This window comes from Gekko japonicus, unplaced genomic scaffold, assembly GCF_001447785.1.
Source record: "Gekko japonicus isolate JY-2015 unplaced genomic scaffold, Gekko_japonicus_V1.1 scaffold85, whole genome shotgun sequence".
NCBI classification, from domain to species: Eukaryota; Metazoa; Chordata; class Lepidosauria; order Squamata; family Gekkonidae; genus Gekko; species Gekko japonicus.
In genome coordinates this window covers 1344723-1363537 of record NW_015167531.1, presented here as the reverse complement: position 1 = coordinate 1363537, position 18815 = coordinate 1344723, and the positions used below count along the sequence as shown (strand labels likewise).

The 18815-nt window shown below is 47.8% G+C and overlaps 1 protein-coding gene across 1 annotated transcript in view; it reads left to right on the top strand.

Moving 5' to 3' along the window:
* NOS1 (nitric oxide synthase 1) overlaps positions 1 to 18815 on the top strand; it is a 93941-nt gene that overhangs the window by 12988 nt on the left and 62138 nt on the right. Inside the window, exon 2 of the mRNA XM_015413420.1 lies at positions 15345 to 15477. Coding sequence (XP_015268906.1) covers positions 15345 to 15477 — 133 coding nt within the window. The remainder of the gene's footprint in view (positions 1 to 15344; positions 15478 to 18815) is intronic.

Here is an 18815-nt window from a genome sequence, read left to right as displayed (position 1 = left end):
TTCTTCTTCTTCTTCTTCTTCTTCTTCTTCTTCTTCTTCTTCTTCTTCTTCTTCTTCTTCTTCTTCTTCTTCTCCTTCTCTTGATGCTGCTTGAAAAGCTAGCCCTGGCTGGCTGGATACTAACCCATTCACTCCACCTGTTCGGCCTGTATATTTGTAAATCACGAGGGGGGAAAAACTGGTCCCGTATAAACTGGTAGCTGTGGAAGGAAGGGAACTCTGTGCCGGAAGCAAGCCTATATGCAGAGGCTCTTAAAGCAATTAAAGAAATACCAGTGGGGAAATCTCCTTTGTGAAGCTTTCAAAGATCTATGTGCGCCATATAATTTAATACCATTCCTGGTATTTCAACTTATTATGAGTCTGATCATAGTAATTACCACTAGTATGCCAATTGGGCAACTGGGGTTATGGAAACTAGTGTAGTATAGTGGCTATGAGACTAAGATCTGATATGAGAAGTCTGTGGTTCATATTTCACTTTTGTGCAAATCCACTAAAAGTCCTGAAAACAAGCCTTGGACTCAGCTGGCGGCTGTGCAGGTCTGGGAGGAGATGATGGGCATAAGCCTTGCTTGTTGCCTTCTTCCGCACCACTGAACCCAGCCATGCTTCCAGTGCCTTGATTGCTTGGGCAGAGATCTGGCTTTGGGCACCAGTGGTCTGGTACGCTATTGTTGGCACATGCACCCAAATCTCCTCAGGAATTTCCCAAGCCAGGGTTGGCCTCCCTGCCTCAGCTAGGAAACTCTGTTAAGAAACATGGAACTTACTTCTGAGCACAACTGGATTATATCATGTGCCCTCACCTGTGGAGATGGTTGTATGGAACAAGTCAAGCTCGTTCCATGTTCATTCTGTGCTTTGGAAGGATATATAAACCCTCTAGTGGAGATTCTCTCCCCCTCCCAAAAGCATTAAATCCAATCTTAAATTACCGAACTGGATCACTAACTTCAGAAAGGTCACTAGTTCCATTGCAACTACCTTTCCCAAGTATCTCAGAAGGGTGAGAGATAATTTAACGTTGTCTATTGATGGGTAAACAGCCTTTGGTGGGCTAGATAAAAATACACCCTATATGGCACAGGAGTTAGTGGCAGTGCTGGCCTCTTCTATGACCAAGAGGCATTTCATCCCTGCTAGCTGGCGGGCCAAAGTGGAGCCTGGCTCATTCGTCGTCCACCAACCTCATTCTATTTTTGCCCCTTTGCCTAAAGAAAATTGTCATGTCCGATCTCCTTTACCAGCTTGCCACCTTTTTCTTCTAGATCTGCCTCCATGTATTCTTGTGCCTCTGAGGCTTCTCCTTGCAGTCATTCATTCTGTAGATCAGGCTAGATTATTTGATCCCCAGGACTGTTGTGCCAGTGCCTTTAGAGAAATCAGGTGCTACAGCCATGGCCGGTAGAATCATAGAGCCAAACTGAAGTACCAGAATTCCAGTGGTGCTATTTAAATGACTTGTGGAAAGAGCCCCTGCCTACACTTCTGGATTTTGCCTCTTCTTCATTGAAAGCTTTGAGTTACAATGATCATTCGTATCTATTTTATCAACAGCAGCCAGGAATCTGGATGTTGTCTTTAGTCCTTAAGAAGAACCATTCTGGATTAGACCATCTAGTCCAATACTTGGGTTCCCACTGGCCTAACAGATGCCCCAGATAGGAGTTGACAGCACAAAGCTGCTGGTGGGAGACTGACCTGTTGGGGGGTTTTCCAGCATGACCAGAAGTGATGTCACTGCATCGCCAGTAACACACTAGCATTCAGCCAAAGCTCTTTGACCATAGAGTTTTACCTGAATGCTAGTGCATCGCCAGCAACATATAGATGTCATTTCTGGTCGTGCCCAAAGTGACGTTATCGTGTCAGGACACTGGCAATCACCCTCCCCATCCATCTCCCCATTTTTCTCACACTGGCCAGCTGGGTAGTTGCAGGAAGAGCCGGTCTGGGGCTGGAGGTATCCTGCCTGAAGTGGGAACCTGAAAACTCCAGCCCTGGAGCCCCCCTGGCAGGATCACAAAGCCGCCAGCTCCTCCCCAGTTGTCACAGTACCAGCAACTGGCATTCAAAGTATATTATCTCTAAACATGGAGGTGCCATTTAGCTGTCATGTCTTGATGGGCCTATCTTCCATAAATTTGCTAATCCCTTTCTAAAGCCATCGAAAGCTAATCACTACGTCCTGTTGGCAGTGAGTCCCATACATTATGTATTGTTTGGAGAAACGCTTCCAGCTTAACTAATGTGGAACACGATCGTGTGAATTGTTGAATTATTTAAATTAAACATCAAATTGAGAAGACGGTATCCTGAGCAACTCTTTCTCATTCAGTGTTCTGCTGTTATGCCGTTCACTGTGATGACAGCATAGGGGAAGGGGAATTTTAATTCACCTAGGCAGCAAACGCATCTAGACCCAGCCTTCCTAAGAGCAGATATGTCCCTTCCACAAACATGTGTTTTCTGGTTAATCCTGATGCAGTAATGGGGGGGGGGGCATTTGCAGGTGAAAGTAGTTGGGGGAGAGAGGAAAGCTTAACACCTTCCCCACTGATTCCCTCCTATAGTCCCTCTCAGGAGTTCCTCCCCTTTCATACAGACGTATTTCTGGTCTGGGGAGCTCAGCTGGGAGAAAAATGGGAGAGAAACTGAGGGACAATGAACAAACAGGTGGATTCGCCATTATTATCAACTGCTCCCAGGTTAGCATTGCAAGACTGATGGGAACTTCATAATTGCCTCAGCAATGGTATTCCCAGTAGTCATGTATGGCTGCGAGAGTTGGACTATAAGGAAGGCCGAGCACCGAAGAATAGATTCTTTTGAACTATGGTGCTGGAGAAGACTCTTGAGAGTCCCTTGGACTACAAGAAGATCAAATCAGTCAATCCTAAAAGAAATCAACCCTGACTGTTCCCTGGAAGGCCAGATAATGAAGCTGAAGCTCAAATACTTTGGCCACCAAATGAGAAGGGAGCACTCACTGGAGAAGACCCTGATGCTGGGAAAGATTGAAGGTCAAAGAAGACGGGGACAGCAAAGGATGAGATGGTTAGACAGTGTCATAGATGCAACAAACATGAAATTGAGCAAACTTCAGAGGACGGCGGAAGACCTTAAGGCCTGGCGTGATCTGGTCCATGGGGTCACGAAGAGTCGGACTTGACTGTACGACTGAACAACAACAACAAAAATATAGTCCTGTTCTAAGACTGTACTTGTACAAAAATGCATTTTTGGACCCTTGCCCATGTTTAATAAACTTCTTAGCCTGTAGAAAACCAGCATATCAGGTAGAATCTTAGCCCTGATATGCTGGTTTTCTTATGTCAGGTAGAATCTGAGCCGTGAGGTGCTGGAGGGGGAATCGTTTTTACTACAAGGGAGTATGTCAGGCATGGGAGTCCCCCATTTGCACTGTGAAGGGGCGCAAGGACTGTACTACCTGATTATTCTGAAAGTGTAGCTTCAGCTCCGAACTGTCTCTGATGTCTCTGGCATCAGGCTTTGGGACTGTTAGGAGTTCATGATGAGTCACTCACTGAAGAAGAAAGAAGCAGCAGAACTTGGGGAGCGCTCAGGTCCCTTAAGGGGGGGGGAGCCAAAGGAAACATCCACACGTATACAGGGTAATAAATAGCATGGCCGTGCAGGCTTCAGTAACCGAGAGGCTGCCTTAGAGTTGGGGAAGACGCTTGCAAATAATGGGAAATTTAAAAAGAACAGGGCAGCATCCCTTATGAGAGAAGCTTCAGTTGGCAAAAGAATTTGTAGGCTAGGCTCTTCCCAACACTGAGCAGTAAAAAAGTGCTAAATGACCCCTGAAGTTGGGATTTCTGTGTCTGGAGCACCCGAGCCGTTTTTAAGCAAGAATTGCATGGGACACCAGTTCAGGCTGAGGGAGCTTGAGGCAGGAGGTTAATTCTCTTCCCCTCTCTGTGCCGAAGTTGGGATTTCTGTGTCTGGAGCACCCGAGCCATTTTTAAGCAAGAATCGCATGGGACACCACTTCAGGCTGAGGGAGCTTGGGGCAGGAGGTTAATTCTCTTCCCCTTCCTGTGCACTTTTCCTGAAACAGCTCCTAGGTGCTGTGATTTACCCCACGGAGCAAACACGTAGGCCAAAGGCAGAGCACCTGCATGTTCTTTTCCCTGTCAGGACGCAAATCTCAGCTTTATTGGGAGAAGTTAGAATGCCAGAGCTCCATTGGTTGCCTGCATGGGCGTTGTGCTAGTGTGCTAAAATCGCACTTTGCACAGGTAGCAGCCCAGTTTAAACAAGACATTGTGCTGGCGGTGTTTAAAGTTTTATTTTATTTGGATTCTTTTCCCCCTGTCAAGTTGCAGCTGACCTGTGGCAACTCTGTGGGGTTTTCGAGGCAAGAGACGTTCAGAGGTAGTTTGCCATTGCCTGCCTCGGCGTTCCAGCCATGGACTTCTTTGGTAGTCTCCCATCCAAATGCTAACCAGGGATGACCCTGCTTTGCTTCTGAGATCTGATGATGTTAGGCTAGTCTGGGCTATCCAAATCAGGATTTATTTGGATTCTGAAACTCGAAAGCATGAGTATCCGACCCAACTCTCAGTCATACACTCATGTGGGGACTGGCCTTTAAGAACTTCTCTGTTGTTCCACATGACTTCACACACTGAGAAGGTGAAGGAGGATACATGGGGCCTGAGGAAGGGGCAAACAGGCCTGAAGCCACTCCTGAAGATCTCCGTCGCCATTGCAGTGTTTGGAGCTGTGCAGAGCAACAGTTGTTCCACATGACTTCACACACTGAGAAGGTGAAGGAGGATACATGGGGCCCGAGGAAGGGGCAAACAGGCCTGAAACCACTCCTGAAGATCTCCTTCGCCATTGCAGTGCTTGGAGCTGTGCAGAGCAACAGAGGCTGTGGTCACACGGCAAGGTAATTGCGATTTGTTCCCGGTATAAATTTAATCGGGAATATTTTGTTTTGGGTAGGGATTGATCACACATCCCTCCCCGAACCGCAAGCATTCCGCAAGGAGGCTCCGGGCATCGTCTAGATGCAGCCGGCCCCTCTGTCCGCAGTCCAGTGCATTCTTATTAGTTCCTTCGTAGTATAACTGAAAGGGCATTTTGGGCTTCCCCCAAATGTAGCTTCCCTCCTGCTGGCCTCATGATCCCTTTATCTTTCCACACAACGGCCTCATGTTCTTGCATAGGAAGTGTTTGTCCTTTCTGCTTGGTACATTTCAAGCTTGCCTTTCTTAATTACGCCTGGGTGGCGGCCCTTCGATTTTCCTTTGATCCCACCTAGACCGGGCTGAGTTCAACGTTTCTACCATCCTTTAATTATGATTGTCCACCAGGGGCTAGTAGTAATCCTGTTTGCTGTACGTTCAGATTAGATCTACTTCTTTCTCTGAAAATGCTTTTGGAATGCATTTCTAGGGCCTTTGGCTGCGCACACAAAAAGAGGTGTTGCAGTGCAATCCTTAACAGAGTTACTCCAGTCTGAGGCCATTGAAATAATCGGGCTTAGACCGGAGTAACTTTGTTCAGGATTGCACTGTTAAAGTCTTATGAAGACGTCTAGTCCGGAATAGGGACCCAAGCTCCGTTGCAGTGCAATCCTTAACAGAGTTACTCTAGTCTAAGGCCGTTGAAATCATCGGGCTTAGACTGGAGTAACTTTGTTCAGGATTGCATGTTAAAGTCTTATGAAGACATCTAGTCCGGAATAGGGACCCAAGCTCTGGGAGGGGAAAATGGGTTATTTTTACTTGGGCTTGAGAGTCTGCCAGTGTGAGCAGCTGGTAGTCTGTGGAGCAAGCCTAGAACACAATACACAATCTTTATATTATTTTAGTGTGTGTGTGTGACTCACAAGATTACACATATGGAATGGAATTGCACGCTTTGATCCGGGGCATCCAGTTTTGCTACAGGTATTTTCTGCTCAAGATTTTAATGGACAGCTGGAAAAAGGAATTGAGGTGTGTGTTGGGGGGAGAGTGATGGCAAAATGCATGAGTCTTCACATATGGCAGGTCAGAATGCGGTTTAAGGCCAGAGTTGCCAACTCCAGGTTGGGAAATTCCTGGAGATCTGGGGCTGGAGCCTGGAGAAGGAAGGGTTTAGGGAGAGGGCAAAGCTCAGTGGGGATGTGATGTCACCCAGTCCACCCCCTGAAGATGCCATTTCCTCCAGGTGAACTGATCTCTGTAGCCTGGAGGTTGGTAACCCTTTTCAAGGTAGGGTTGCGAGCCTCCAGGTAGGGCCTGGGGATCTTCCGCTTTTACAACTGATCCCCAGCTGGCAGAGATCAGCTCCCCTGGAGAAAATGGCTGTTTTGAAGGGTGGACTCTATGGCATGGTATCATGCCGAGGCCCTCCCCCTCCCCAAAACCCGCCCTCTCCTGGATCCACCCCCAAAGTCTCCAGGTATTTCCCAACCCAGACCTGGCAACCCTATTTCAAGGCCCAAACAAGACAGTACTCAAGAGGCCACAGGTCTCTGAAAAGCAGTCTTGGAGGCTGTAGGTCGGAGCAGAAGGACCGCTCGAGCCTTTCCCTTCTCGCAACTTTCATGCTTAAAACCTTCCTCCCCAAACCTTGCTTTTTAAACTGCATCTTTTCTCTTTTAGAAACAAAGCAACTTGTGGTAGGGTGATTTTCAGAGAAACAGCAGGAGGAGTGGAAAGGTTTAAGCAATCCCCCCCCCACACACACACACATTACTCCCCTGAAGGTTGCAGCTTTCCTGGGCTGCTTCTTGGGGCGGGGGAGAGAAAAGCCACGTTGAACTTCATGTTTTCAATTGGTTATAAACAAAATGGCAATCAGCGTCTCAACCACCTGAGCCACCGCAGCTCCTGATTTTTGGACCCTGTGATGTTTCCATGCATCTGCATGTGTTCCTTTACATGAGCATACATCCCACTGTGAACTACAAAGGATTCAGGGCTTCCTCTCTGGGGGCCTGTCTGTAGAATTAGCTGCAAGTCCCCCTCCGTGGTGTGTAAGCCTCTGTGAGGCAGCAACAGCCCTGCTCCAAATAGTCCCCTCTGCATCATCTTTCCATGGCATTACATTTATTTACTTGTTGGGTGGGCGGTTATTGCCATTTGTTTCTCTTTGCAGCTGGAATAAATGCTCATTTGGGTGTGGAAAGTGCCATCAAGTTGCAGTGGATTAATGGTAACCCTGTAAGGTTTTCAGGGCAAGAGACATTCAGAGGTGGTTTATCACTGCTTGCCTCTGCTTAGCAACCCTGGACTTCCTCAGGGGTCTCCCATCCAGATACTAGCCAGGGCCAAGCCTGCTTTGCTTCCAAAATCTGATGAGACTGGGCTAGCCTGGGCTATCCAGGTCAGACCAATGCTCATTTCCTCTCTTGTATTAACCTAGCAGTTCAAAAGCAAGAAATTGCAAGTAGATAAATAGGGACCACTTCGGTGGGAAGGTAACAGCGTCCCGTGCGCCTTGGTGTTTAGTCATGCCGGCCACGTGACCACAGAAACGTCTTCAGACAGCGCTGGCTCTTCAGCTTTGAAACGGAGATGAGCACCGCAACCCTAGAGTCGGATTCGACTGGCTTTCGAGCAAGGGAACCTTTACCTTTTTATTACAAAGCTAGTACTGCAATCCTAAACAGAGTTACTCCCTTCTAAGACTATTGAAGTCAAAAAGGCTTAGAAGAGTGTAACTCGGTTTACAATGGCACTGTAAAACTTTTGATTTGGCTTTTGACCAGGGCTTCACTGAATTTTCACATGCAGACATTTTGGAGGTTAAAAAAGGAGTTCCAGAGGGTGCAAAAGCCCCCTAACCCTTTTCTTAGTATGCATTGATTTATTCCTATTCTTCATCCTTCTTGGCAGCTTCTTTTGATTTTTGTAAGAGCGTTCTTTCTGGCTACATGATGTACCTGATCAGAGAGTCATGTAGCCAGCCTGAGTCCACAGCGCCACCTAGCCAATCAGATTTGGCTGTGTGGCAACATCATGAAGCCAACCTACGGGGGGGGGGGGGGGAGGCGATGCTCCCCTGTCTTTGCTCTAATAGGCTGAACACTTTCACTGTTGTTTTGCATGTCCCTCAAACTATCATCCACAGAGAGTCAGATGTACCCCTCATTTCAGCTCAGCCCCCGTTCCCTTCCCCAAAATTAAGTGTCCGAAGAAGTCTACTCTTGTTTCTGATTGCACTATGTGTGCAAATATGCACACACCTACATTAATTTCCCAAGCTATTTTATTTTATAAAGATTCTATCCCACTTTGTCATAAAAGCCCCCAAACAGCTTGCAATACAATTAAATTACAGCATGTAATTAAAAAAAAAACTGCCAAAGGCAGTCAGCAGGTAATGGATACCTAGGAGATCAAGGGCCCAAATCCAGTATGAACAGGATACGTCCCCCACAGTCCCCAACTAACACAAAGCAAAAGCCCTGCCACTGTCAAACTGAGATCCAGACTGGTCTCAATCTCTCCCCCCCAAAAAAATCTGGGACCTTTTCTCTACAACCCTCTTGGTGTATCTGAAGATGTGTGCATGCGTATGAAAGCTTATACCTTGAATAAAACTTTGGTGGTCTTAAAGGTGCCACTGGACTCAAAGAGGGTAGATCCAGGTTTGTTGTAATTATTCAGTCATGAGTTCGTAGCCTTCTGTAGCTGCTTGAAAGCACTCTTAATGCTTTCTACCTTCTATCTCTTAGTGGCCTGCGTGTTCAGCACTCAGTTCCTGATCCTGGTTCTAGGACTAGTCCTCGGTGAGGTTCTCATCCAGCACAGCTCAGGTTGTGCCCTGCTGTATGTGAGCAGTTCAACCATTGCTCTGCTTTTTAGACACTGTGGTTCTCTTCACCTGATCTGTGTTTCAGATTCCCATGTTCTCATGCTGCTACCACTGCATGGAGCCCTTTAGGGTATGTTGTGCTTGGCCAGCATGTTAACTCTGGGTGCGACTCTTCATTCTCTTTTATCTGATCGAGGCCTTTTCATGCAACACGAAAGTGGAGCTGGGAAGTGTTCCTTTGAACACTTCCCTCTTCTGTAAAGGAAGGAGAGAATTTACTGAGCAGTATAACCTCCTTCTGGATTGGAACTGAAGTTTTTACAATGCACTTGGAAGTTTTTACAATACACTTGACTCATCCTGCTCCCGATCAGAGACATTAAACTGTTCTTGTAGTGTTTCATACTTAGGATGTCGGAGAACACCCGGTGAAATAAACGGGTAGCCAATTTCAGGACAGACCACAGTAAGTACTTCTTCGTACAATACAGATTTTTTTTTTTAACTTTGAGAACTGGCTGCCGCAAGATGGCTAGTTGCTTTTAAAGGAACTAAGCAAATTCATAGCAGAAAGGTTTATCAACGTCTGTTAGCCTAGAAATAACGCAGGTTATCACCATGATGGCTAAATAGAACCTTTGTGTTTAGAGGCAGAATACCTCTGAGTATGAGTTTTGGGGGGAATGGCAATAGCAAAGGGAGGTTGTTGCCCCCACAACCTACTTGTGAGTTGCTTGACGGTATCTGTATGCCACCATTGGTCATGAGAAACAGGGCGCTTGTTTGAGTTTTTGGTCTGATTTAGAAGCGTACATGTGGAATGTTGCCAAAACCTGAAATCAAGATCTTAGGTAAATGCCTCCATGCATTTACTTAGCTCCAGCATGTAATAGTGTTACAATTAAGTGAGCCCCTTTTGTGCTATGTTGGTAACAACAATTTCTGCAATTCCAGTTCTTTTGCAATCACAAGTATCTCTTCTAACTGTATACATGGCTGTATTCACTAGTTAACACACTGTTTCTCTATGCAAACACTTGCTCGAGGTTAAGTCAGGCCTGCATGCATTAATGCTTCCTTCTCATGGAAGTGGTAAACCTGTGTGTGACCTACACCATTTCAGAATGCAAGTGGAAGCTCATGACTGAATGCACCTCCATCCAAAAACATCACATATGTATATGATAGAGGTGACATGATCAATGTTCCCTCTAAGCTGTGGAGTCTTGTGAGCAGAAATTCTACTTTGTGAGCAACTGGCATTAAAGTCGTGAGCGAGCGATTTGGCTCCTACATAAATTAGTGTGCTCTGGAGCCATCCTTCCTGAGCTAAGACAAAAATGTGTGAGCCAGAGGCTAAAAAACTGTGAGCTAGTTCACACTGACTCAGCTTAGAAGGAACACTTCCTGGGTGGTCTCCCTTCCAAGTTCTAGCCAGGGCTGACCCTGCTTATCTTCCAAGATAACGATGAGATCAGGCTAGCCTGAGCCATGCAGGTCAGGGCTCCCTGTAAGGTAGGTCAATATTATCATCTTCCTGTTACAGGAAGGCTGTTACAGGTAAGGCTGAGAGAAAAGGACTTAACTAAGTACACAGGTGAGGGGAGGTTTGAACCCGGGAGCTGTGGTTTAGAGCTCAGTTTCTCAACCTCTTTGGATTAGAATCCAAATAAATAACCCATCTGAAAGTGGCCTTTGTTGCAAAAGTTCAGCCGCTTGGCAGTGAGAAATCTTTATGCAATCTAAGGCCATGCAGGTCAGAACTCCCTGTAAGGTAGGTCAATATTATCATCTTCCTGTTACAGGAAGGCTGTTACAGGTAAGGCTGAGAGAAAAGGACTTAACTAAGTACACAGGTGAGGGGAGGTTTGAACCCTGGAGCTGTGGTTTAGAGCTCAGTTTCTCAACCTCTTTGGATTAGAATCCAGATAAATAACCCATCTGAAAGTGGCTTTTGTACAAAAGTTCAACAGCTTGGCAGCGAGAAATCTTTATGCAATCAAAGGAGCTGCTTGGACTGATGGCTTACTCGGTCTTAAAAACAGACAATGAGAGATCGGGTCGAAACACGGCCCTTTGTGCTAAAAGTACTGTTTCTGTGAGACTGGCGATAGAATGCATGTTGGGTTTTCTTTCCCTTTTTTATATTATTATTGATATAATGAAACAGTGGCAACCTCCTGCTGAGGAAAGACGCTTGATTTATTCTTGAAAACCGACATGGGGTAAATTCTGCGAGGCGAAAGCCATTTAATGCTGGGAGAACAATGAGGGCACTGCAGTTGTGACAAAAGTCAGAACAAGGAGGACTTCCATTTTCGCCCCACGTTTCTAGTTGAACACAGATGACAGCGGTCCGGACCACAGGAAGGCGACAGGGTGGCCGCCTTTGTCATGGATTCCCTTTTGTTTTCCTGCTCCTTTGGCTATGATGACAGGGCCATTGGGGGGGGGGGGGCTTGTTCCATGCTTGTGGCAGTAGGCAGGGAAACAAGATCAGGCTGTGGGATAGGTGTGTTTTCAAGCAATCATCTCAAAGTGTAGCTTGCGGGAGTATTTTCAGCTAGCTAGTCATGGGAGTTGCCCTGACCGGGATAGCCCAGGCTAGCCCGATCTCGTTGGATCTCAGAAGCTAAGCAGGGTTGGCCCTGGCAGGTATTTGAATGGGAGACCTCCAAGAACTGCCAGGGTCATGACATGGAGGCAGGCGATGGCAAACCACCACTGGGCATCACTTGCCTTGACAACCCCACGGGCTTGCCATAAATCGGCTGTGTTGTTGTTGTTCAGTCGCACAGTCGAGTCCGACTCTTCGCGACCCCATGGACAAGATCTCGCCAGGTCCTCCTGTTTTCCGCCGTCCTCTGAAGTGTGCTCAATTTCATGTTCGCTGCATCTATGACACTGTCTAACCATCTCATCCTTTGCCACCCCCGTCTTCTTTGACCTTCAATCTTTCCCAGCATCAGGGTCTTCTCCAGTGAGTGCTCCCTTCTCATTTGGTGGCCAAAGTATTTGAGCTTCAGTTTCATTATCTGGCCTTCCAGGGAACAGTCAGGGTTGATTTCTTTTAGGATTGACTGATTTGATCTTCTTGCAGTCCAAGGGACTCTCAAGAGTCTTCTCCAGCACCATAGTTCAAAAAAATCTATTCTTCGGCGCTCGGCCTTCCTTAGAGTCCAACTCTCGCAGCCATACATGACTACTGGGAATACCATTGCTTTGACCATGCTGTGGCCTGATGGATAGGGTGCTTCCAAAAGTCTCATCTGAATTTCTCCTTGGAGTTTAAGTTCCTGGTCATGTTTCTTACATAGAACCAATATGTTGGCTCCATCTTTTAAAAATCTGGATTTTGTACAAGGTTCTGTGCATACATAGTTTGTGGAAGTCCCTCCCTTTCCCATGCATCGTTGTTCTTCTCTGTTACTGAAATGTTTGGATGTGATTATACATACGGCTGCATCAAGCTTCTTTTTGTGCAATGCACTATGCAGGAGCATATGCACAAAGCAATGTTCAGGAGCATAAGAGTAAAACTCCACATTAAAAGAATAGTGAGGCAGTCATATGCCGTTACAGCAAGGTTGTGGGCTTTGTTTATTTGCAGTGTTGGTACTGTAATGGGGGAGGGAGATGTAAATGAACTGAACTGAAAAATTAATGTGTATGCATGCAAATAAGCATATTAACAGGAAGGGGAATGAACAGAGGCAGACTGTTCTTGGAAACCAAATATTGCTGCCAGTGCCAGAACTTTGGAAAGCAAGTCTCAACAGCCAGATTTTGACTATTGCAGTGTTAGCATGGGAAGCAATTGTGTGTCCCCCAAAATGTGCAGACTTGAATGACTTCTGAAGATTGAATTGTGAATTCTGGGTTGCAGGGAAAGTGTGGGTAGGCTTCAGAAAACAGGCCTCAGAGTCTTTAAAGACAACTGCCTCGGGCCCAACTAAATGCAGAGAAGGTACATAAAACCCATGTCTTAGTGTGTGGTCCATATTACAGAACTGTAAAGCAGGAGGGTCATTTAAAGCAAAGGAGGGGCAGGTGGGAGATGAGGGGTAAATCCTGCCTGCTGCTTTTGTTACCAGAAAGCGTGCCCTTACTCTTTGGATTTCTCTTGGTCGGTTGGTTATGTTGGTTTTAGGCTCAGAGCCTGGAGGAGGGGTTGCAAGGGGCAAACAAGGAAGAGGTTTATGCTTCCCTCACCTTCTCACACCACTCTGCCACTTTAAGCCTCCGGCCAGGGTTGCCAACAACTCCGGCTTGGGAAATTCCTGGAGATCTGGAAGTGGTGCCTTGGAAGGGCAAAGTTTGGGGAGGACAGAAGGGAGCTCAGTGGGGATGTGGTGCCACAGAATACACCCTCCGAAGCTGCCATTTTCTCCAGGAGAACTGATCTCTGTAGTCTACAGAGCATTCTGGGAGAACTCCAGGCTGCACCTGGAGGTTGGCAACCCTAGTCTCCCCCTCTTACCAGCTGTGCAGCAGACCTGTGTTCTAACATACGGGCCTGCCTCTGCCACATCTAGTTAGGGACTCATTTGGCTTAATTGCTATAACTTGCCTTCTATGTGCAATTTAAAGTAAAGTGGGTGTAGCTCTTCTTTTCTCCGTCAGTAATTGTTAGATCACCTGTAACTACTTCCCTTTGTCCTGTTGTCTCTATCCTCATCCTTCGTGCTAGAAATAGACAGAATCCCAGACTCCCTTGCAATATAGCATGTATTATATATAAATAGAAATAGAGACGTATTCCTGTCTATATTTCTGACCTGATATGGCCCTGGAGGGGGCACTGTTTGAGCCATTGTAGAGACATAGCATGGCCCCGGTCACACGAGAGGATTTGGGCCAGGAGAGGGACGGATCGGGGGCAGAGCAAACGGGCACGATCCCACCGCAACATCTGGGAAGTGTTGCGCGCCCGTCCCCGATATGGCCCTTCCGACGATAACCCGCAGCAAAAAAGAACCACCTACTGAGGTGGTTCTTTACGAAAGGCCTCATCAAAGCCGGGCAGGGGATCACCGCCGTGTTCTTCCACCAGCGCATCCCCGGCTCCTGGCCGAAGTGCGCATGCTCAGACATGCGCATTTCGGCAGCCTCCTGTGGCTTTCTCCCCGGTCTCCCCGGCATCTGATCATGCCGGGGAGCGATTGCACAGCAGCTCACGGGATCTGTATGATCCCGCCGCCGTGTGCCTATTTTGGTGCGGCTTTTAAAAGCCGCACTTTGCCCGTCCTTTTTTCCCCTCGTGTGGCAGGGACCCATGTACACAAACAGCCCCCCATAGGGCACCTACCACCCACCCCTGGAGCTCTGTCTCAGTGGGCTTTAAAAGCATATTAGACAGATTAATTGAAGGAAAAGTCTTTGAATGGCTGTTAGCCAAGCTGGCTACACGAAACCTCTGTGCTCCAAGGCAATGTGCCTTTGTTTTTGGGCTGCCTGGGGATCATTTGGTTAGCCCCTCCAGAAGACAAGGTGCCAGACTAGCTTGCTCTGATTTCAAGGGGCGCTTCTTCAGATTTTGCCATGTACAGCAAACGTGCAGCTAACACAGCATCGACCAGGAGAGCGCACCTCAGTCAGGCCAGTCCTCTGGCTGCTGGAGCCAGGGATCTTCCTAGCTTCTCTGTCCAAGATTAGGATGCATTGTGCTCCAAATGAGTTTGCTGCTCCACCCCCTTCCCTAAATCACAACTGTTTTAAGGACTTTCATTTCCTGGCATTTTTTTTAGTATTGGGGTTTGTTTATGTTATGAAATTAACATTGTTTCTACTCCAGCTAGCGCTCGGGTGATTCATTACTGTGTTGCTATTGGGCCAGCTTCCCTGCCCCTCCTGCCCCAGACTTCTCTTGAAAGTGTGAGGCTTTTGTGAGGAAATGGGACATACAGAAAGCCTGGGACTGCCTTACTTGGAGGTCATGGCAAACTAGAGGCCTCGGTGGGCACACCTGTTTGAGCTGAGTTTCCACACGTCCAGACCAGGTTGGCTTTGCACTCAGGTTCGTAATGGATCTGGCCAGTCTTGATTAGGAGGGGATGTTAAAAGTAGTTGGGAGGGGGAAGGCAGGATGGGAAGAATTGCTCCAGTTTCGGGCATGCGTCCCACTGTGGCACAGCTCCCTGCAGTGGCATGGGTGGGAGAATGAAGAATGGATGCACCTGTTGCAGAGCACGATCGTGCCCCAGAGCTGACAACAGAACAGCCTGGAGCTATTTGGAAGGTCTCTGTGTCACAAACGTTCCCACAGATGTGGTGCCTTGTAACACACAGGTGTGTGCATTGTTGTGCTTCTGGAAGCAGTTTGCTAAAGCATGTCCGTATGGCACGGGGGGCTGATATATATGAGGTTCAGTGTTAACTCTCTAGGCTACAGTTAGATCCTGGGATGCTGGCTATCCCTACATCAACTGGGGGAAGGGGTAAGTGCAAGATTTTAGCAACCCCATTGCCAAGGCTTTGGGAACCATTGGTGTTTCTGGACTGCAGAGAGGCCAGAATGCACCCCCTGCTGATTAACTTTTCCCCCCCTCCTCTTCCAGGCTCAGGGAAGAAGACCAGAAGTTGGTGAAGACGCTTCCAGCTGGGATGGAGAATGACCGAGTCATCAGTGACCACTGGGGAAAAACTGACACATCTGCCATTGTGAGCAACACCTCTTCAGAAAAGGACCAGGTGGGTGTCTGAATTTAAGTGAGGGGAGCCCAAACTCTCTTCAGGTGCATAGGAAGAAGAATCAGGATATTTCTGTGTGATATAGCCCGGGATTCCCCCAACGTGGTGTCGGTGGGCGCCATGGCATCTGTGGACACCCTTCCTGGTGCCTGCCAAGTGCCTTTATGAAGGGGGTGGTGTCAAGTAGGACTTTCGCCCAGCAGGGCTTCTGATTGGCCATTGGTGACCTGATCGTGCAGATTTTAAAGAAGTTGCTTTGGCAGCATCCACAACGCAAGGATTTCACTGAATAACCAGTGTGCATATGCAAGAAAATAATTTAAAATAATACATTGATTTTAAAAGACGTTCCGCTAAACAGAGCTTCTACCTAAAATGTTGAAGACCTCACTCCCCGAGATTTTGTGGTTGGCTCTGCCTCTTGTGGCAGCCATTTTGTGGTTGTGCCCACCATCCAGAATGCCCACAGGTTCAAAGAGGCTGAGGACCTCAATATAACCCATTAGCAGCACTGGCTTCTTACACAGCTATTGGTTTCCTTGGAGAATATTTATTTTGCTGGCAGGCCACCAGTGGGGGAGCTGGTGTAGCGCAGTGGCTAGGAGTCTGAACTGTGAAGACCCTGGTTTGAATTTTGCCTAGGGCTGCCAGGCCCCTCTCTATGGTAGGTGGCCTCCTGCTGGTCAGTCTTTCCACACCCTGACTGGGGAGGAACATCCCCAGCCCCCAGTGGGTGCTTCTCTACCACCACTCTGTGACAAATGGGGGGGGGAACAGGAGCAGCATCCCAGTGCCCTAATGTCACTCCCTTTGAACCCATGGAACATCCCCAGCCCCCAGTGGGTGCTTCCCTACCACCACTCTGTGGCAAAGGGGGGGGGAACAGCAGCAGCATCCCAGTGCCCTAATGGCACTCCCTTTGAACCCAGAACTCAGAAATGATGTCAGCACATTGCTCAGAGACATCGGGGGCATTTGGGCAAAACTCTGTGAGTACACTAACTTTATTATCAGGTGTATGGGGAGTGACATCAGCACATTGCCAGTGCAATTATTACGCCACAGGCCAAGTCTCTCTGCCTAGGAACCCCTACCTCTGGCAGCTGTCCTTGCCTGCTGCTGCTCCAAGAGGCAGTGGGAGAAAAAAAACAAAAACCCGTTAGCATCATATTACCACTACGTCACTTCCCCAGAAGTGACATAGCAGTGTGCACCACAGCAGCAGCACCCCCCAATGTCCTCACCCCTGATCTTCCCACTTTTTGCTTCCACCATAAATTTGCTGGGTGACCTGAGGGCCAAACTAGATGACACATGTCACATGAGTCGGGTCGGGAGTCCAGCAACCCAACTTGCAGTTATATGTAGCGCTGGGGAACTAAAGCTCCCAAGGCTCCAGGGCCCAGTTTAGCCTGAGAGCAGCATCTGGGGCCCCACCCACTTCTGAGGGCTCAGGTTGGACATGGGGTCTTCCTTGTTTCGGGTTCCGGCAGCCTTGTGTTCCCTTGGCAAACCCGTGTTTGCATTTGGACTGGCAATGCGGGGGAGCTTCCGGAAGCTCCTGCCTGCTTCAGGCAGAGTCCCAGATGTAGGCAGTTCTTTATTCCACTTTCCCACGCTTAGTGGTTGTTAGCCATTGGGCTATTTGAATTTTATGCAGAATCAGCCCATTGGTGGACCAAATGCAAAGCTTCTTTAAGCAAAACGTTGGCCCTGGGTTCAGTTTCCAGTTTTGTCATTGAGAGTGCATTAGGCAAGCTGCAACCCAGGTATTTTTACACAGGCCCTGGTCATACGGGCCGGAAAATGTGGGGGGGAAGCGTGGCTGTTTGCCCCGGGGCAAAATAATGCGCGGTTGCGCAAGCAGACGTCCCGTGGAGGTCCCGTGGTTAGGGGGGAGGTGCTGATCACAGGACAATCCTGCGGCGCTGTAAAGAAGCGGGGCCGCGGAGCAAACAGGGTTGTGGGTTTTTTTAAAACTAAAGTGTGTGCATGCTCCATTGGGTGCTTGTGCGCATCCGTGGAGACTTGGGGGGAAAAACCCTTTTTGCAAGGGGACATGGGCGGGCGCCGGAACTACCACCGGAAACGCGATCAGACGCCCGCCCATGCCCTGCGGTTTCCGGAAACTAGTTCCTCGGAGGTACTACTTTTTTACAGCGCATCTTCGGAGTGAAGCCTCAGGTGAGCCACGGGAGCTCTACGCTTCCCAGATGTGGTGGTGAGATCGCGCCCGGAAAATCCGCCTATCTTCCATCTCTCTAGCATGCCTAATGCTCCGTGTGACCGCAGCCACAATAAGGTTTAAAGCTGTTGATGTTTCAGTCAAGTTGTAATGTAGATGTAACCTGCATTGGTCAGAATGCTCGCTTGCTTTACAGGCATCTGATGAATCATGCATGCACACAAAAGCTTCTACCCAGAATTAAACTTTGTTGGTCTTAAAGGTGCCACCAGACTCAAACCTTGTTCTGTTGCTTCAGACCAACACGGCTACCCACCTGAATCTTGCTTTACGGGTGTTCCTCTTCCAGTACTGCATTAACGAATCTCCAAGGTTAACATAAATAGTGAAGGACAGGTTCAGATTACCTTGGGAGGTAGTAAACTATCCTCCAGGGGGGTGCTTTTTAAAGCAGAGGCTGGATGGCCCTCTGTTGGGGATGCTGCAGTTGCCTGTTCTTGCATTTAGTGTGGGGAGGTGGGCTATAGATGACCTTCAAGATCCCCTTCCATCTCTAAGATTCAAAGGCAATTTGAATTTAGCATGTGAAAATAACTGCCTCTCTCACAAAGCATTCCAGCAATAAAATGGGGACTGGTAAACAGCAGCCCATGTGGGCGAATGCGCCAAATGCGGTCAAATGTTTTGCAGATCAAAAGTGCCGCGGAAACTGTAAGCAGCCCAGAGGGCGGTGGAGGCTGATCTTTACAATTACTTCATAAAGTAGTGTCACTATTACATTGAACACGGGAAGGAGGTGACATTATTTGTCTAGGGTTCCCTGAGGGAGTCTGTGGCAGAGGCCATAACTTTCGGATTTGTTGGTTGGATTCTTGACTATTACGTTATGCTCCACAGGCAATTGTGTGTCTCTCTCTCATAATATCAGCATTCAGGGCACCCTATGAAATTGATCAGCAGTAGGTTCAAATGAATGACAGAAAACAATCATCTTCAAACTTATGGAGCTAAATGCTGCAAAATATGATATTTTAGGCTGCAATCAAAAACACTAAATAATACACTTTCAGTCCACTTTCTTTCTTTTCCCCCCAAAAACCAATTTATTAGGATATAACAAGGGGGGACCCACGATACTCGCGGGGGGGGGGAG